The 21062-nt window shown below is 38.8% G+C and overlaps 1 protein-coding gene across 2 annotated transcripts; it reads right to left on the reverse strand.

Annotated features, from left to right (window-relative positions):
- Positions 1-118: 118 nt before the first annotated feature.
- On the reverse strand, positions 119-15512 carry TM4SF18 (transmembrane 4 L six family member 18). 2 transcript variants are annotated; one of them, XM_032173816.2, is made up of 6 exons: positions 15389-15512; positions 15089-15282; positions 12244-12333; positions 6494-6636; positions 3872-4052; positions 119-3111 (listed from the first exon to the last, which is right to left on the reverse strand). In XM_032173816.2, the coding sequence occupies exons 2-6, from the start codon at positions 15263-15265 to the stop codon at positions 3097-3099; spliced, it is 606 nt and encodes a 201-aa protein (XP_032029707.1). In that variant the 5' UTR covers positions 15266-15282; positions 15389-15512; the 3' UTR covers positions 119-3096. The 2 variants fall into 2 exon arrangements, with proteins under 2 accessions (XP_032029707.1, XP_032029706.1); XM_032173815.2 differs by lacking the exon at positions 119-3111 and having other exon boundaries at positions 3776-4052; positions 15389-15474.
- Between the last annotated feature and the right edge of the window lie 5550 nt (positions 15513-21062).

Raw genomic sequence — 21062 nt, forward strand, 5'->3', positions numbered from 1 at the left:
TTAGAAAATGGAAAGATTATTTCTGGAAAGGGTAAGAGAAGGCCAGTCATATACATACCTATATATATTTTCTATTTTAACTCCTTAAATGAATTTTACAGAAAGAATTAGAGGACCATTGCTTTTTAAATGACATTTATTTTTTCTAATAATTCAAGTACATAACACATTTTCAAAGGGAAATTTGAAAATGCTGAACAATGTAAAGAAAAGAGATAGAACTCATAGTCCTATCATTAGGAGATAATTATTAAGTATTAACTTGTGCATAGTTATGCTTTCTTTTTTCAGCCTATAGCATCTGGTCTCCCATCCAAGTAATAACCTGCACCAACCCTGCTTAAGTTTCCAATATTAGGCATTTTCAGGGTGTTATGACCACAGATGATTTAACTATTAACTTTTAAATATTTTTCTGGTCTTTACATATATGAAGGTTTATACATGTCTACATGTAATTATATGGTTACTTAATTAAAAATTTGGGCTCAAACTCATACATATATTTGGTTTTTTAGTTTTTTTCCTTTTTACTTTGAATTCACAAGGATATAAAACACACATATTCAGCTTTTTTTGTATTCCGCTTTTTTTTACTTAAAATTGCATGATTAGCATATACTCTTCAAATATAGAATATTTGGTGGCTGTGTTAAAATTTAATTTTCCTGATAGAGGTATCATGCTGCATTTGGCTGTACCCCTGATGTGTCCAATGCTGTGGTGGAGTCATTCAGCAAACATCTATTAACAGTCCATTCAATGTACGGTGCCATGCTGAATCTAAACAAGAGATAGACAGTCTGAAAGTATATAACAAACTGATGAGGTGGACCTTCCAGAAGTCTGTTTACAAGAGGGCTGAGGAGACTTTGAGAGAATTCGTAACAAGATGGTCCTGGATATGACTAGCTTATGGACTTGATAGAGAAATCCTGGGCTGTCAGAGGGGAGAGGTCACTCTGAGTACAACATGGTGTCTGTAGCTTGGGTTTGCCTCTTGGCCCAAGTCCTTCAGACCTCATGTTTAAGTTCTTTGGAAAGTAGAGTGTTATTGAATGAAGCTCCGTGAAACTCTGGAGCCTAAGCATCTTTGTCTTAGCATCCCTCCAACCCAACATCTAGAAAAGGGAGACTTTGGTTGGGTCGTTTTGGTTGCAATAAACAGAGCTGCACTGATTCAGTGGGGGGTTTACTGAAATGATCAGCACAGTGACAAAGAAGAAAGACTATCTAGGAATCCAAGAACAGAAACCAGGCCTAGTGTGCACTGTCACTGTTCATCGTGGGCAAAGGCAGTTTTAGGAGCTTTTGGAGTAGAAGTTCACATTATCTTCCTTTTAATATGATAGATGCCATTATTAACATGAACCAGATACTTTCTGAATGTTGGCTTCCTTCTTCATCCTTTAATCATTTTTCGATCGTAATGCTCCAGTTGCCTCATTCTTGGCTTCCTAATTCAAATTCTCATGCTTGAATAACCACCAGTCTGGTTTGGACAGTGTTTTACTCCAGGCTAATTCAGAGGCCATTAGCAAGACAATACGCTGCCCATGACTCTGGGGCCTGCCCCAGTTCAGTCAGCTGGGCACAGAACATGAAGGTCACGTGGTATATAACATGGCTTGCTTTCAAGATGCTTGTTTCAGCAAAGGCTGTGAACAAGGCTTAAAGGGGGTTGTGCACAGAAGGCATCAAGGAGAAAGATATTCTCTTTCGTATCCCCCCAGCCTGCTCCCTGGCTTTGGCACAGAGCAGGTGTTGACAGACCATTGTTGACAGTGTCCATGGAGGAGATGAATGGGGAAATGGCAGAAGTGTTGAGGCCCAATGCACCTGTGATGGAAGCAGTGCTCAGCAGGGTAACTACAGGAAGCAGAAAACCTGGTATGAGCATTCAACACTGAGTGCCTACTGTGTTCACTGTGTGCTGGGTCCTACGGATGGTGGGAAATATATAAGATGTGGCTACTGTCCCCGAGGAAGTCATGGCACGTATAGGTGGAAAATTTGTAAGTGTTCTACTTTTTAATTACTTTAAAAATAAATATAGGTACTGGTAACTCCCCCGACACAGGTATTGACTGGTCAGTGGTCATTTTCTCTTGCCAATTGAACATGTTCCCTAGCTGCTCACTTATTTTAAGGCTACTTCTTCTAGTCCATCACACTCACCATCAGGAGTCAGAAAGGAAGAGCAAGAGTTTAGATTGTATAAGTTTATATAAAACTCTTTTTGGCTCATCTATATCACTACTTTCCTCATTGAATGTTGATGGAAGTGTCATTTCATGATGTTTGCAAATAATGTTGAAGAATGTGGAAAGAGCATATGCCTCAAAGTTTGGAAAAATAAAAAAAATTTTAATAGTGAAAATATGAGTTTAGAAAATATTTATAGTAAAATATATTCAATAAAGAAATCTTGGAAAATATAGAAAAGTGGGAAGAAGGGTCATCAATGCCCCAAACCAAGCATAATTGGCATTTTGTTATATTTCCTTTTAGATTTAGTTTTCATCCTAAATTTTGATTATTAGTGTTCGTTTGCTTTAAATAGTTATACAGTAAACATGAATCTGTAACCTGCTTTTTGATGTAGCATTATTCATAATTTAAAAAACATCATCTGTAATGACTATAATTTTACAACCATGTAGTACTCTTTATTTATTTATTTTTTTAATATCAGAAAGCATTTACAGTATGTACCACTCTTTACTTAATCCTTCCTCTGAGTTTAGAATTTTGGGGTGTTTCCAATTTTCCAGAATATTAAATAATGTTGCAATATACATATTTGCATAAAGTTATCTCTCATATTCTTATTTACTTCCCAGTACAGATTCTTGGAAATGGATTTGTTTGATCAAAGGGCAGAAGTATTTCTGAAGTTTCTGATGCATATTACTTAAAAAACATACTAAATGGAAGGGTGGTATACTTGCATGTGCAGTGAGGACTGCAAATTTTACAAATAAACACCAAATGCAGAAAGCACCATCATTTCAATATTGCCCTCAAGTCTACACAGTTGATATAATATTTAGATAGATGGCCATGTCTTGATAATGGCAAACATTTTGTCCTTATTCAAATGATTCCAGGCTATAGGAAAAAAGGAAAAACAAAGTGATTAAAGTTATAAACTTGGCTTGGATTAATCCATAATCCAGGTAGCAACTTAAACTTATATTTCATATTCAAAATATGATAGAACAGAAAAAACATCTCTTAGAAATTGCTAGGAAATGTATTACACATTCTATGTTGTTAAACAAAATACAAGTGATCTCATTCATAATTCCTCTTCACTCTGGACTTATTGATAGCAGTTTCAACCATAACTATATTAACATTAGTATTTTAGCAGACGAAGTAGAAGTAGTTTCAATGGGATAAATACATATTTCCCTTCTTCAAAAGCACTCACTATGCACTCAAGATAAAGGTTTATTAGTTGAATGTAGCAGCATTCAGAAGATAAGTTATTTCAATGAGATAAGGTTCTGAGCCTTTGCTTAACTTTGGAACAGGGAAATTCTTGATAAATGGTAAAATTTCATCATGCTTTGAGTTATCTCTATGTAGAATACTAAAACATTGCTCATTCAAAACACTTATGAAGCCTTACCATACAACAAGAAATGCAGATTTTACAATTACTGAGTTGATTCAACCCTTATAGATAAGCCAAGACACATTGGGATATCAGAAAAAATTGAGATATTAGAGCTTGAATAAAGATGAGGGCAATAGAAATGGGGGGAAAGTGATGGAATTCTAGAGTCTTTTCAAAAAGCCTCATTGAATCCTGGGAAGTGGGGGAAATATGGATGAGCTACAGGTGCCCGTGAGAATCTGTTACCTGGATGATCACTGAATAGCTTCCACACAGTATCTTGGATAGTTGCATGACTACCCTGATGAGGCAGATGATCACTTGAAGCCCACTGAGGGTTATGAGAATGGAAAATAAAATGATGTTCCACTCCACAACATGTGCAGGTTCCAGGCACTGAATCCATATGCTAGAATCTGTAAGGAAACTGAGAGAGACCCATGGCCACATCTACATACTGGGTCCAAGGAAGAAAGCTACAAGCATTTGTATGTTTGAGAAATTACTGTATAACTAAAATATATAGTTATTAGATATGAATTAATACATTTTAAAAATCATTCAGGTGCACATATTGGACATATCTTATGCATAGCACTGAGCTAGATACTTAGTTTATTATAAATGTTGTGCTTGCCTTATCGCCCCCATGGCCTCTTTGTTTTTCTTCCTCTTCCATTTCTTTCCTACTTCCTTCTTTTTTACTCTTTCCCCACCTTTATTTATTTTCTACTTTGTAATGCTCCAGGAAATAGAGGCACTCTGAGAATTTCTTTATATTGTTAATGGCTCTTGTCTCCAATGGGAAAGAGCACTGTATATGAAATCAGAATTCCTGGATCTGGATCTGCAGGATGTTGAGCAAAGAACTTTACCCCTCTGGCCTCCAGACATGTTTTTTTTTTTTTTTTTTTTTTTTTTTTCGAGATGGAGTCTTGCCCTGTTGCCCAGGCTGGAGTGCAGTGGCGCATCTTCTCTCACTGCAAGCTCTGCCTCCTGGGTTCACGCCATTCTCCTGCCTCAGCCTCCCTAGTAGCTGGGACTACAGGCACCCACCACCACGCTTGGCTAATTTTTTGTATTTTTTTAGTAGAGATGGGGTTTCACCATGTTAGCCAGGATGGTCTCGATCTCCTGACCTTATGGTCTGCCCGCCTCACCCTCCCAAAGTGCTGGGATTACAGGCATGAGCCACCTCGCCTGGCCCTCCAGACTCTTATCTTGATAATGGGGTTAAAATATCTAACGCCAGAGTTATTTTGAATATTTGGTAAGAATGTGTATACAAACAATTTGGAACCTGTAAAGTACAATACAGATGTGGTTTTCTGTTAAATTTCCCTAAACCTATCTCACACCCCCATTTACCCCTATCTCCATCTCAGCCACCAGGGAAATGAGTCCCTCCAGATCCCTCCTCTAGACTGTTCCTAGTACATGCTCTGCACAGATCATCTAGCAATTTAAAACAAGATGACTTGCAATGTTGCAGGAAGTCAGGGACCCCAAATGGTGGGACTGGCTGGAGCCGCGACAGAGGAACATAAATTTTGAAGATTTCATGGACATTTATCAGTTCCCAAATAATACTTTTATAATTTCTTACGTCTGTTTTTACTCTAATGTCTTAATCCTGTTATCTTCGTAAGTTGAGGATGTACATCACCTCAGGACCACTGTGATAATTGTGTTAACTGTACAAACTGATTGTAAAACATGTGGTTTGAACAATATGAAATCAGTGCACCTTGAAAAAGAGCAGAATAACAGAGATTTTTAGAGAACAGGGGAAGACAACCATAAGGTCTGACTGCCTGCAGGGTCAGGCAAAAAGAGCCATATTTTTCTTCTTGCAGAGAGCCTATAAATGGATGTGCAAGTAGGAGAGACCTGAGGGAGAGTCATGTTTGCTAAGAAAGGTCGTGGTATGTGGCACCATGTAAAAATCTTCAGAATCAAGGCAGCTACAGTCACAGAAGCAGCTCTGCCATGTAGGCCTAGATGCACATGTAAGACTTTGGATGGGCCTTGAACATGGAGAGTTAAGAAGAAAATATAACTTCCCCCAGTGAATGGTACAGACATTCCCTCATTTTACTCCATTAGAATTCTGGACCTCTTCTGTATTTCTTTCTGGGCCCTGCTACCTCCCAATCTGCATCCGGTGCTGGGAACCCAATAAGCCCAGCACAATGCCAGTGTGAGGCATTCTGAGATCCGGGATTGGGTTGTGAGACTCCTGACTGAATTACTAGCCTTCTGAGCAAGGCTACCTCTTTAGACCCTACTCCAGTATAAGCTGCATAAGCTCTGGCTCATTCCACAAACTCCTGCACCTAATCATGTTCCTGGACCTCAGACTGCACTTTCCTGCTCATCCTGCCTTGTTCTATCTCTTTATCGTCCCTCCTACTATAGCCCTGAGTGGCACCATCCAAGAGCACCATGGTTTCTCTCCTTCTCAAGCCCTTTCACACTTGTAACAGACCACATGTCCAACCTGGCCATAAAACAAAACTGAGTTCCTGGATCCACCCAGGCCATAAGCTCCAGCTGTTACCAGACCAGACCATAGTAACCACACAACTTTAATCTGAGGTATGGGAGAAACACACCTTTCATTTGGACAGCTCCATGACAGCCTCAAGACATTGAATGAAAATGGCATTAAAAGACTGAAGAAAAAAACTAAACAAAGATCTGTGCAAGAACAAATTGGTCTGGACATTAGTAAACTAACAGGAAAATTCTGCACTAAAACAGCCACATGGAACCGCAAAGTGACCATGGAAAATGAGCGTGAGCTTGAGCATGAGGCCAGGTATTTCTGATTTTCCGACCTCCTTGGTTTGGGGAATTATTCCTTACCGTCCAGCAGTGCCTTCAAAAGCATACTCCCAGCCATCAAGGGTGCGGCAATATGGCCCCTGGACAAGACCCAAGGCAGAGATGACCAGGCAGTATCCAGAAAAAGCAATTCCAAGGGAAGAAAAGATAATTGACAGCAGTGTCTAAATTAAAACATAGAAGCAGGTTAGTACCATAGAATGCGACAAGGGGATATTGTGGATAAATTATCAGATAGCTACATTCCCCTATTCACTCAAGCTCATGCAGTCTATACAATACTAAATGCCCACATAGAAATAAAAAAAAAGTAATCCAAACTTATTTGATCTTAAAAATAAGTTTTTAAATAACATTTTGTTTGGCATCACATAGAGGTAACTAGGTAATTTACTAAATTTATTCTTTCCTTCTGGAATTTTGATATCAAAATAATGATCTCCTTTTATGAAAATGCAGTGAAGGATGTGATCAATCAACCCATAACTATCTATTGAAGACCTGTTATTTTCTAGGTAGAGTGGGTTCTCTAAGAATTATAAGCTATGACCTCTGCTTTCCTCTTATAAAGATATTAAAATATCTTTACAAGAATATAAAGGAAAACATCAGGTATAGTATTGATATTTATATTCATATTCACGTGAGGATAGGATTCATGGAGAGGGGGGTGTTTTCATTTGAGTAGAGAGAATGAGTGTTATTCACAGGCAGATCAGTGCAACCAGAGTTGTGAGAAAGTAGGTTTAATCTAAGAGGAGTTTATTCAGGTGAGTGAGGAGAAAGGCTCTAAAGACAGATTGACATGGTACTAACGCTGGGAAAACAAGGTTGATAGGACACAATTCAGCCCTTGAGTAGCTTAAAAAGTGAGTACAGCTTGGTAGATCCAGGCCAGAGCTGGCCTTGAATGCCAGATTAAGAAATCTGGACTTTATCCTTCAGGGCAAGGGACTTCCCTCCTCCCAACCTTAAAAAATTTCAAATCTACAAAAAAGTTGAAAGTATAGTATAATAAACCCCTACATATCCTTTATCTAGAATTACCTACATGAATATTTTACCATATTTGTTTGTGCTTTCTCTCTTTCTCTGTGTGTATGTGTGTATATATTCATGCAAAGTATATATGTACACCTGTACACATATACACATGTGTATTTATTACGTGTTTTTGTTACTGAGCCATTAGGTTGCAGACATTATGATAGTTCACCCCTAAATATTTCAGCATACATCTCCTAAGAATAAAAACATTCTATTATTTTGTAACTTTTAAATTTTTTTTGTACAGGATCCAATAAAGGTTTATGTACAAGATTACATCTCTTTAGTTTCCTTTAATTTACACTAGTCTTTCTGCCTTTTTGTTTTTTGGGGTGTTAAACTGTTTTTAAGAATCCCAGACAGTTGTCTTGTAGATGTCTCACATTCTGGGCTTTTCTGATTATTTTCTCACAATTCAATTCAAACATTTTAGCGAGAATACTTAATGGGTGTGGGGTACATCGTGGGCCTTTCATGCTAAGGGTGGTGCTAAGTTTGATCTCTTGGTTAAGAGTGTCCTTCAGATCTCTTCCCTGGAAAAGTACATTTTCCACTTGGCAATTAGTAAATAACTGCCAAGGTGATGCTTTGAGACAGTGTCATATTCTGTTTCTTAATAACATTTCAACTGATGGATTTAGCATCCACTGATGATCCTCGTATTCATTAATTACCAGCAATCACTGCTGTTCCAATGTGCTGCTTTCATAATGCTATAATTTCTCTGCATTTATGTCATCATTTTTCTGCACAGAACAACTTCCATTTCTCATTCCTCTCTCCTTTGCCTCTGTCTATGTTTTCTGGACTCACAGATCTTCTAATTCATTGTGCTATAATCCATAAATGCGATTATTCTTTTAGATGCACAGATGGTCCAAATTTGGCCAATGGAAACATCCCTGTAGGTCAACTCCTATGCCCTTTGACATACTCCTGTCATTCTTTGAACATTTTCTTGCTTTATGGCACAAGATGTTCCAGGTTCATTTTGAGCTTACCCTGCCATAGACCCGGGAAGAAGCTAGGGTTTTGTTGTTGTTGTTGTTGTTTTGTTGTTGTTTTTGAGTTGTAGTCTCACTCTGTCACCCAGGCTGGAGTGCAGTGGCCTGATCATGGCTCACTGCAACCTCCACCTCCTGGGTTCAAAAGATTCTCCTGCCTCAGCCTCCTGAGTAGCTGGGACTACAGGCACGCGCCTCCACGCCTAGCTAATTTTTGTATTTTTAGTAGATATGGGATTTCACCATGTTGGCCAGGCTGCTCTCAAGTTCCTGACCTCAGGGGATCCACCTGCCTTGGCCTCCCAAAGTGCTGGGATTACAGGCATGAGCCACTGTGCCCAGCCAGAAACTATTTTTTAAACAAGTCTTTTTTTTTTTTTGAGACGGAGTCTTGCTCTGTGCCCCAGGCTGGAGTGCAGTGGCGCGATCTCGGCTCACTGCAAGCTCCGCCTCCCGGGTTCACGCCATTCTCCTGCCTCAGCCTCCCGAGTAACTGGGACTACAGGCGCCCGCCAACACACCCGGCTAATTTTTTGTATTTTTAGTAGAGACGGGGTTTCACCGTGTTAGCCAGGATGGTCTCGATCTCCTGACCTCGTGATCCGCCCGCCTCGGCCTCCCAAAGTGCTGGGATTACAGGCTTGAGCCACCGCGCCCGGCCTAAACAAGTCTTATAATTGGTTTTTGAGTAGGAAGTGATATGCCCAAAATGTGTCTTTTGGAAAATTACTCTGGCAGTGGTCACACAAGCTGGAAGTAAGAGACCTCAAAGATCAGGATCCAGCTTGGAGACAGATGCAAGTTGAGGTGACAAAGACACACACTGGAGGAAAACACATTAAGGAGGAAATGAGTAGCTGGAGATGAAAAAAAAAAAAATCCAGAGCTGGGGCTTGGATAAAAAGGAGACAGAAATAAGGATACCAAGAGGGGTTATTTGGTTTGGGAGAAAAATTAGCTTTAGAAATGTTGATTGCAGGGTGAGAGCAGGCAGCAGGAGAGTACCATGCAGTAACCAATTGATAATACATTCAAAGGCTGAGACCAGAAAAAGTAAGACCAACAAACCTGTGATTTTAGGAATAAAAATCATCTCAATACCATTTCTTTGTTTAAAATTATTTCACTGAGTATAATATTAATATATCCTCTTTATGGAAAACTGGAAAAAATATTCACTGGGAAGATCAATGAAGAATTTCTTCATTGGAGGAAACTGGCAACCATAGCATACACACACACACACACACGCACACGCACACACACACACTACCATCTAATGAGTGGATACCATTGCACTATCAAGGTAAGCCTCAAAATAAAGTGGGAATAAGAATTTGAATCATAGTTTTCTTTTCTGTAAACTGTAGATGATGTAGATAGGAATGGTACCTATGTAACAGGGCAATTTCAAAAATAAAATGTAATAAAATATTAGCTATTATTTCAAGTGCCCTTATTTGGCCAATATTTGCTTTCCAGGAATAATTGTCCAAGAATTTTGGCAGAAAACCAGACTCCACGTAGGAATGGATAGTGCCTTAGTTCCTGCTGCTATAACAAAAATACCCTAGACTGAGTAATTAATAATAGAATTTTATTATTCACACTTCTGGAAGCTGGAAAGTCCAAGATCACTGGCAGATTTAGTGTCTGGTGAGGGCTCATTCCTTATAAATGGCACCTTCTATGTGTCCTCGCATGGTGCAAGGGAGGTAAGAGTACTCCCCTCAACCCGTTTTATAAGGGCACCACTCTCATTCATGAGGGAAGAGCCATCATGACTTAGTCACTTCCAAAAACATCCCACCTCTTAATACCGCCGCAGTGAGAATTAGGTTTCCATGTGAATTTTGGAGGAACACATTCAGGCCATAGCAGATAACAACCAAGAAATGAATCAATTTTTATTACATTTTGGAAGTTAATGAAACTGAAACTGACGCAGATTCAGATTTTCCCGCAATATGTACTTTGTTTGGTTTAAATGAAGATTAATTGCCAATATTTTACAATTGAAAAGTTTTACATAAAAATCCATATTTTTACTTTCTACTGAAAACTGAGAATTATTGCCCTACTTCATCAAGGCAACAACTGGCTGGACTTCAGTAGCAGCTCCTTCTCCTCCTTAGATGGAAATTGTGCTCTGATGCCTACCAGGCTGATTTAATTCATTTATATCACACACATGGCTTCTGGAGGCATTTGAATTGGGACTTCTCTTCTAGAACTTACCTTGAAAAGGCCAAAAAGGGAATCCAGAGAATCCTCTCTTCCTTTCTCCTGCTGTTCCCAAAGAGATGTCAGTCATCTAATTTAATGCTGATTATAAGACCCTTTTCAGACTATTTCTAGCATCTATTTGTGCTGGAAGTGCTAATAGTGAGTTAAGGCAAATTGAACATGTTAATTTTTATTATATACTTAATATCACATATATTTGTTTTCTAGAAATTCTGAGTATCATAACTTGAATCTATACCTGAATTTATTATTTCCCCTAGGCAATTTTGAAATCTCTTCCATAAGTATATTACAAGTAGCTACTGGGGGATGACTGAGTCAACTGGTCACACACACACACACACACACACACAGTGTTTTTTAAATTTTCAATTCTTCTCCATCAGGGACACCGTACTAAATAAAGCAACGAATTTAATTTTTAAAAGACATTGGTCAAAGAAAGTTTGCCATACAATCTTGACTACGCGTTAAAATATCCTGGGGAGATTTAAAACATATCCATGCCCAGGTTGTACCTCAGACTAACTAAATCAGGGACTCTGGGGATGGGATTCAGGCATTAGTATTGTTCCAAGCTCCCAGATGATTGCAATATGAAGCTAACAGGTAGAAGCACTGCTGCAAAAAATACCTACCAGATATCATCGTAAAACTCCTCCTAGCTAATAATCACTTGTTCTCTTTGAGCCACAAGTGCTTCATCTATAAAATAGGAGCAATAATGGCTTAATTTACTGAGTAAATGTGAAAGAACTATAAAGTGCTATGTAAGTGTGAATAAACGATGAAGAGGAGGAAGAGGATGAGAAGGAGAATGGTAGAAATGCAGGAGCACTGGCTTAGAAAATGTGGTTGTATTATTCACCCTGACACTATTTTAATTATTTTAAAGCACCAACTTAAAAAATGCACATCACATACACCCAACAATATGGATGAATCTAAAAATTATTATTCTGGATTAAAAAACCCAGATAAAAAAGACAAATACTGTATGATTCCATATATACAAAATACAAACTATAATGACAAAAAGTAAATCAAAGGTTAATCTTTGGGGATTAGCAGAAATATTCTGTTATCTTGAATGCAGTGGTGGTTTCATGAGTGTAGTCAACTGTTAAGCTCATGATATTGCATACTTTTAATGGATGCCACTTATTATATGTAATTTAGCCCTCAATAAAGTTTATAAAGAAAAAATAGACTAATGGAAACTCAGTTAGGAAAAAGTATTATTTCCTAATTTTAGGTATCTTTAAATGCTGATTTTCTGAAAGTGCATCAGTAGAACAAAAGTGGAGGAAAGACTAAGCAAAATGGAAGATGATCTTGGCAGTAAACTCTTGATCTCTGCACTGTACTCAACAGTAGTGAGGGTACAATACTATCAATACTTTTGTGTTTCTGAGTGAGAGGAAAGAAAGCTGGAGCCCACTCAACCATCCTCAAAAAAACTGTTTCTCTTACCACATATTTTTTGCTGCAGTTCTCACTCTGGCAACATTTATAGTTGTTATTATTCTCCAGTACCAGAAGAACTGTTGTTACTATAAGCATCTATAGGAGGGAAGACATAAAATGTTAGCAATGAAACGCTAGTTTACATTTGTGCTTATAATCAGAGGACTGCGACTTCAAGCATACAGTCTGGGGTCAGGTAGATCTGGATTTGAATCCAATCTCTGTCACTTTCTAGCTGTGTGAATTTGAGACACCTTCTCTATAAAATGGTATCAAGAGGTTGTCACGAGGTAATATATGTGACATTTTGAGTATAGTGGTTGATTCATAGTGACTGATAAATGTTAGCTATTGTTATCATGGTTAGCAACCATCGAAAGCTAATGATTAAGGAGAAGTAAATGGATGGACAGGAGAATACAACCCTGGGCAGCAAAACCTGCCTTTCTCAATGACTCAGTTGTGGAGAACCAAGGAAAATCATTCAGCAAGCTTGGTAGTTTGCCAACCTCTCTTCATTTACTGTCCTCTGGGAATGGAGGTGAGAGGCTCAGTTAATCTGAAACCATATCTCTTTAAAGTGACTTCAATTTCCCCATGCATTCAAACCATCTCAGGTTTAAATTGTTTCAATGTGTTTTGTCTGTATCAAGCCAACAAGGTGGGAGAATCAATGCATCTTATTTCCTTTTTTTAAATTTTATTTTAGGCAAAAGGCCAGAGCTCTGGAAAGAACATGTATTTCTTTACCACTATAATTTCTGGTTAGGCTAGATACAGACCATGAATTTCTTATGGGAAATTCTCCACCATTTTTTTACTGTCACTATTCAGGACTGAATCCTACAGCTGAGTTCACTGTTATTTTACTCTTTGTAGCCAATGTTTCTAGTTTCCAAATTTCTTCAGCTTTCATTAACTTTTTTGTTCATTTTATTATTTACCTATATGCTTCTCCTTTCTCCTAAAAGGATTTGATGTAGTTATAGTAATATATTTTAATAGTTCCTGGAAAATGAAAAAAAATAGAGAACAGGTTTCTTTTCCTAGTTTTAATTTTTACATGGAACATAAGCAAAAGAGTCCTATATTCCCCTCCTGTCAACATTGTTAGTTATGACAGATTGAAAGAAAGTCTGGTCTAATCTTAATTATGTCTTGCAAGTCTTCCATCTATTGCAATTGCATATTGAGGGAAACAATGATGAGACAAGGCCAAAGCATAGTAACCAGCTTCATTACAATATTGATAGAGATCATTTGACCTAGAGCCTGTAGTCTTATTGCTCAGGCATCAACTATTGAAAGAGACACTGCCTTCTTTTTTTGTTTTAAAATATAACTTCAGTACAGAGGAGTCAAGAATAATGGAGGTAAATTACACATAATTCCACCACCCTCGTGTGTCTTCCTGCATTTATTTCTGGTGCTTTCCCACATATGTCTATTTCACACAGCTGCAGTAGTCATTTACCCACAACGTTATTGTGTCTTTTTTCACTTAACATGAAATAATGTGCATTTTCTGTGTTGTTACATCTTCATAATTATAATTTTCACCACTGTATGAAGTGAATGTACCATAATTTATTTCGCTACTTCTCTGTAAGATGCTTCTTCTAGTTATTTACTATTATACCAATGCAGCCACAAACATCTGTACACATAGCTCTTTCCTTATTTTGGATGATTTCCTCAGAATAAATGATGAGATGTAGGATTACTGAGCCAAAGGACATAAGCATTTTCATAGATCTTGATATATTATACTAAACTCTTCCCGAAAAGACTGACATTTATTTGTAGTGCAGCCAATATTAGTTATGTACTTATTTCATAGCAACTTCAATAGCATTGGATATTAATATTTTAAAGTTTATTAATTTAACGTGCAAAAATTGCTTTACAACATAGCTATTCAAATGTAATAATTAAAAACCCCTAAAAAATGTAGAAATCGATTATAATGAATTTTCTTCTACATTATTGGTGGTCTGATTAGCTTACAGTCCATAATGCACTATTTTTAGAAATGACTTGACCAGGAAATTGTCTTTTCCTCTGAGTTGCCAACATGATTTGCTATCAGTTTGTTTATTTTTAAAGAGCACAAAGTCATCAGGAAAACGTTCATGGATTCTTGCCATCGATAATTCAATTTACTTTTCAAAAACTCCCTCCATTATTGGGGTCTAATGGACTATTTTAATGATGACACGGCTCATTCTTTAATAATCATAATTACAACAGTCACTGGCTATCTACTACATGTCAGTCTCTCTCCTGGGCACTTTATATATATTTTGTCTTTAAAAGTAAATGCCATTATTCACATTTTTCACATTAGAACACTGAGGCTCAAAGATACTGAGTAACTTGCTGAAGGTCTCATGGAACAAATGACGGAGCTTAGATTTACATGCAGGTTTGTCTGAATAGCCAAGTCTCTGCTTTTTTTTTTCATGCTGTTCTAATGCCCCTTCAAGCTAGAAAAACATGAGTGCAGAAAGAAAATCTGTTCTAGAAAACAGTAATGCCACTGAAGATCAGATAGCTTAAATTGATATGCAGGGTTCATGAGAACATATTGTTTTTACAGGCCAGTGTCCCACAAACTTTCATTAGGACTAATTTCCTGCATTACTGAAGCTGCATTGCCGAGCAGCTTATTGAAAACAGAGCTATGTCCCCAATCCTAGCAGATTACCTGCCCCTTCACCCCCACCCCTCTTTCAAATCCTACACCCAAGATTAGCATAATGATTTTTCCATTATTCATTATTTTTACTAGTTACAAGGTAAGTCTCAATTAAAACTCTCCCTTCTCTCCCAAGTCTCCAGTCACACTTACCATGATGCCTGAGAAACAGATTCCTTCAAAATACCACACGTAGTTGGTGAGTTTATTGCTGGATGCATAGGAAGTTTGCCCATTCGGGAAATACAATAATATGTTCACGATTATACTCCAAAGTGCAAGCGGAATCAGCAGACAACTTAGGCAGCCTCCACACTTCTGAGACCCCATTTTGCCCTGCTTAGAACCTGCGGGAGATTTCAAGAGTATACAGTCACAGAAAGTCTATTTTTCTTCTTCCTACCTGACCTTTTCTCTCTTTTTTTTTTTTTTTTTTTTTTTGAGATTACCTACCACTTTCAGGGTCAGAGCCCTTCACTTCATAGTCATGAGGAGACGGGGAATTGGAATATACCGGCAGCCGACAATCTCAGTGTGAAATAGTGGTTTACTGTTTGGAGAACAATAGACAATGATCAACAACTGAAGAGCTGAGCTGGTCTTCATCCTGTGCCAAAGGAATGCGGTGTTTTTCACTGCTTTTTAAAATAAGTCATTTTCCTCTGGATTAAAGCATTGAAGGCTTAACCCTGACCCTGTGTTAAGAAGGAAGTTGGGGTGGGGACTGGAATTGAATGTAGCAAATTTCATCCAACAGTGGAGAGAGGGTTAAAGAGAAAACTACCAAGGAGGCTTATATTTAGAGCTTGATAGGTTTGTTAAAATGTCCTGACTTTACCCTCTTCATGTATCTGTCTTTCACCTAGTGTGCTTTTTGTGTGCACACTATTCACCAAGCTTTGTTCAAATTGCAAGGGATACAGAAAGGACTGAGAAAGTGACTGGTGGATGAGAAGAACAAAATATCTTGGTTAGATCAGTACAGCTTTCCTTCCAAGAGTTTGCATCTATTATCTCTACCTCTCTGAAAAATCATAACAGAAATAAAGGCATATCTTTCCTACTATTAAGAAAACAAAGGTAGGGCTGGCGCAGTGGCTCACGCCTGTAATCTCAACACTTTGAGAGGGTGAGGCGGGTGGATCATCTGAGGTCAGGAGTTCGAGACCAGCCTGGCCAACATGGTGACACCCCATCTCTACTAAAAATACAAAAATTAGCCGGGCATGGTGGTGGGCACCTGTAATCCCAGCTACTCCGGAGGCTGAGGAAGGAGAATCACTTGAACCTGGGAGACAGAGGTTGCAGTGAGCCGAGATCGTTCCACCACACTCCAGGCTGGGTGACAAAGTGAGACTCCATTTCAAAAAAGGAAGGAAGGAAGGAAGGAAGGAAGGAAGGGAGGAAGGAAGGAAGGAAGGAAGGAAGGAAGGAAGGAAGGAAGGAAGGAAGGAAGGGAGGGAAAGAAAGAAACTAGCAGTCCAGGTTCCAAAGAGGTTTCTTGGCATCCCCTTGTGGATATGATTTTTTTTCCCTCTAGTGCTTTTGATCTAAGTGCATCAAAAAATCTGGGCATTAGACGTTTTTTCCAGTCACATAGAAGCAGCATAAAATCATATTTACTAGAGTTCCTGGGATGATTGGGAAGAGAATAACATTGTTGGTTGAGTATTCATTGAGCATCTCTTATGTGGCAGGCACTGTGCTTGACATTTTAAAAGGTTCATTCTGGCTGCTGTGTTGTAAATAGGTGGTAAAGGGTGTGGAGGACATAGAGATGAGTTCTGAAGCCATTTCCACCATCCGGGTAAGAAATGATGATGACTCGGATCATGATGGTAGTAGCAGCAGAGGCGGTAAAAGGAAGCTGGATTTGGGATATATTTTGAAGCTTGTGCCAACAGGATTGGTGGCAGATTGGATGTGGGTATAAGAGAAAGAGAGAAGTCAAAGACGACATAATTTGGGCCCCAGAAACTGGGAGAATAAAATTGTCATTAACAGAAATGAGCAAGTCAGCTGAATGAGCAGGGTTGGGAGAAGAGGAATGACATGGTCAGTTTCGAATGTACTAAGTTTTGAAATACCTTTTAGAAATCCAAGTGGAGACGTCAACTAGGCAGCTGGATATACAAATATGAAGTTCAAGGAAGAGGTCTGGGTGACATATAAATATGACAGTTGTCAGCATATAAATGGTATTTAAACCCATGAGACACTAAGGAAATGTACGTTGATGGAAAAGAGGCCCAAGGACTAAATCCTGGGCAGCCCAGGACTGAGTTTGGGGATATGACAGGAAGGCAGAAAGGATACTGAGAAATGGCCAGTGAGTCAGAAATGAAGACCAGGAGCTTATTCTCAAAGTTGACTTTCTAAGAAGAAGGCATGATCAACTAAGTTAACTGTTGCCAAAGGGCACATCATACGAAAAGAACTGAGAATCGGCTATTGGGTTGAGCAATGTGGAGGTCACTGGTGCCCTTGATAAGAGGAGCTTTCTTGGTAAGTTAGAGATGAGATGACAGTCCAGCTGGAGTGGGTTCCTGAGAGAATGGGAGGAGAGAAATTGGAAATAGATAAGGTAACTCTTTTGGAGAGTTTTCTGTAAAGGAGGGCAGAGAAATGGGGCAGCAGCTAGAGGAAAAGTAGAAGTCAAGGGACAAAAATTAATGGAAAAAATGGTAGCATATTTGTATACTGTTGTGGGAGGGGGGATGAGAGAGAGTAGGTATGTATTTACCATAAAGGAGATAAAGGAAAGAATTGCTGGCACAGGCTCCTTGAGCAGGTGAGAAAGGGTGGGAGTGTGTGCACAGATGGAGGAGCTGACCTTAGATGGCAGCAGGGCAGGTCAGTGTCAGCAGTAGAAGGAGGACATAGCAATGGGCTTGGAGGTGGTTAGCAGGAACTTCTGATTATTATACTTCTGTTTTCTCAGTGAAACAGGAGGCAATTTTATCAGCTGAGAAGGAGGATGGGGAGAGGGTGTTAAAGGTTTAAAGGAAGAGAGAAGAAGTTCAAACAGTTGGCTTGAAAAGTGGGAGAATGAACAGACTAGAGAAATGTGGCAGGTGCTGAGGGACAACTTGAGTCTGTGACCGTGAATGGATAGTGAGACTGGACAGGAGACTTGGGTATTTTTCCTAGTAAAGTTCAGTGGCAGAGGTGTAGCCAGCAAGTAGGAAGAAAGCTGGAGTCAACCAGGATTGGGACTTTGCCAGGCAGATACCATGAAGAGAGGGGTGGGCAAAGGATTCAAGAATGTATGCAAGTGAATGGTTACAATGATGGACTGTGGAACTTAAGCTGAGTAAGGAGGGAAGTAAGGACGTGAGGGAGTGTGAGAAATAGTAAAAGAGGCACTGGATTTGTAAATTGTGTGTCCCAGTGTGGCTGAAAAATTACTGGTTTTAGGTAACACACAGAGCGAGCTAGAAAGAGAGGAGGTAGTGATTGAGAAGTGTGATGCTGGAATTTGAGATTTTAGAGATGTTTCAGGAATAGGTGAAGAAAAAGTCCGGAGGTGTGTTATGGGCTGATCATGTCTCTCCTAAATGCATATGTTGAAGCTCTAACCCCCCATAATCTCAAATGTGACTGTATTTCGATAGGGCCTTTAAAGAGGTGATGAAGTTAAAATGAGGACAGCATGGTGGGGATAATCCAATCAGATTATAAAAAGAGGGAATTTGGACACACAAAGAGATTCCAGGGGTGCAAAGAGAAAAGACTGTGTGAGGCACAGTGAGAAGTGGCTATCTGCAAGCCAAAGAGAGAAAGGCCCCAGGAGAAACCAGTCTGCCAACACAGATTTGGCCACAATTTACAAATCTGCTTTGAGATTTGGCCACAATTTACAAATCTGCTTTGAGATTTGGCCACAATTTACAAATCTGCTTTGGGATTTGGCGCACAATTTACAAATCTGCTTTGAGATTTGGCACACAATTTACAAATCTGCTTTGAGATTTGGCACACAATTTACAAATCTGCTTTGAGATTTGGCACACAATTTACGAATCTGCTTTGACCTTGGACTTCTGTCCTCCAGAACTGTGAGAAAATAAATGTCTTTTGTTCAAGTCACCCAGTCTGTGGTGTTTTGTTATATCAGTCCTAGCAGACTGACACAAGCTGTGAACCTAGGAGTGAGTAGTGTAGGGAGGTGGAGGACAAGATGACTGGCAAAAAGGAATGGAAAGGGCTGTGTATTGGAATGATCATTTATGATGAATACTAAAATAAAAAATTAGACAATGTCAGTTTGGGACAGAATGACTACATTTAGAAAGCCAGGTGCTAGACTCTTCAAGGAATGAAAGAAAGTAGGTTTGAGGGAGGATTTAGAACTAGAAATACCATTTGATCCAGCCATCCCATTACTGGGTATATACCCAAAGGATTATAAATCATGCTGCTATAAAGACACATGCACATGTATGTTTATTGTGGCACTATTCACAATAGCAATGACTCGGAACCAACCCAAATGCCCATCAATGATAGACTGGATTAAGAAAATGTGGCACATATACACCATGGAATACTATGCAGCCATAAAAAAGGATGAGTTCGTGTCCTTTGTAAGGACATGGATGAAGCTGGAAACCATCCTTCTCAGCAAACTATAGCAAGGACGGAAAACCGAACACCGCATGTTCTCACTCATAGGTGGGAATTGAACAATGAGAACACATGGACACAGGAAGGGGACCATCACACACCAGGGCCTGTCGTTGGGTGGGAGGAGAGGGGAGGGATAGCATTAGGAGATATACCTAATGTAAATGACGAGTTAATGGGGGAAGCACACCAACATGGCACATGTATATATATGTAACAAACCTCCATGTTTTGCACATGTACCCTAGAACTTAAAGTATAATAATAAAAAATAAATGCATAAATAAATGAATAAATTAATTTTTTAAGAAAGAAAGTAACCTTGAGGGGGACTGAACTGCAGGTGGGAGATGGAAATATCATCTAGCATTGAAATTTACAGTGTCTTAAACCAATAGTCACCACTCCCCTTCCCAATGACTTTTAAGCAGAATTAAAAAAAAAAATGAAAATGTTTGATTTGGCTCTTAGTTTTCCTCTATGTGAAACCTTCTCTCATAGACGTTCTAACAGGCAACAAAACGAGAATTAAGAAGGCGTAGGAGAAGAATAATAGCCGAAGGGGGGGGTCACTGGCTACCAGGAAACCCAGAAGTAGCTGTGTTCTACCAGACGTACTTGCAAGGTTCTAAGGAGGTTTAACTTAATTGAGATTTGATTTTAAAAAACCACTTTTTATTGCCAATATTTTGCTCTTTGGAGAGCAGTGACTAAGATTACATTTTGTTAATGTTTGTGGGGAGCAGAATCATTGAGCATTTTCTGCCTTGTAAAAATGCTGTGGTTCTCAGGAATCTTCAGTGTCAGTGAAGTGAGCTGTCACTCTCAGTCAGGGTCTCCTTCCAATTAACTATGATAAATTGACATCTATTCAGTATCTTCTGTATGGAGGCACTGTGCTAGAAGTTTTCATATGCATTAAAAACAAAAAGCCAAAAAATGAATTCTTACAATAACACTAAGGTAACGGCATTATTAACCCCATTATGCATGTATAAAAAAATGGATATAAGAAAAAAAACTGTCCTTTTTACTTTATTGTTATTTAAAAAATAATTTCGACTTTTATTTTAGATTCAGAAGGTACATGTGCAGGTTTGTTACATGGGTATGTTGCATGATGCTGAGGTTTTGGACCATTTGGTATAAATGGTCCCATCACCCAGATAGTGAGTATAGTACTCGATAGGTAGTTTTAAAGTCCTTCCTTTCCTCCTTCTTCACTCTGGTGGTCCCCAGTGTCTGATATTGCTATCTTTATGTCCATCAGTGCCTAATACTTAGTTTCCACTTGTAAGTGAGAACATGAGGTATTTGGTTTTCTGTTCCTGCATTAATTCACTTAGAATAATGGCCTCCAGATGCATCCATGTTGCCACAAAGGACATGATTTCATTCCCTTTTATGGCTGCCTAGTATTCCATGGTGTATATCTACCACATTTTCTTTATCCTATCTACCATTGATGGGCACCTAGGTTGATTCTATGTCTTTGCTATTA

Source organism: Hylobates moloch, unplaced genomic scaffold (assembly GCF_009828535.3).
Source record: "Hylobates moloch isolate HMO894 unplaced genomic scaffold, HMol_V3 SCAFFOLD_13, whole genome shotgun sequence".
NCBI classification, from domain to species: domain Eukaryota; kingdom Metazoa; phylum Chordata; class Mammalia; order Primates; family Hylobatidae; genus Hylobates; species Hylobates moloch.

Excerpts from the sequence above, each read along its gene's own strand:
- TM4SF18 (XM_032173815.2), bottom strand. The coding sequence starts at position 15,265 with ATGGGGTCTCAGAAGTGTGGAGGCTGCCTAAGTTGTCTGCTGATTCCG. Across the intron at positions 12,334-15,088 it reads TCTGTTTCTCAGGCATCATG|ATGCTTATAGTAACAACAGT; the intron begins GTAAGTGTGACT and ends TCCCTCCTATAG. Across the intron at positions 4,053-6,493 it reads TTTGAAGGCACTGCTGGACG|TTTCCTTACAGATTCTAGCA; the intron begins GTAAGGAATAAT and ends GGTCTCTCTCAG.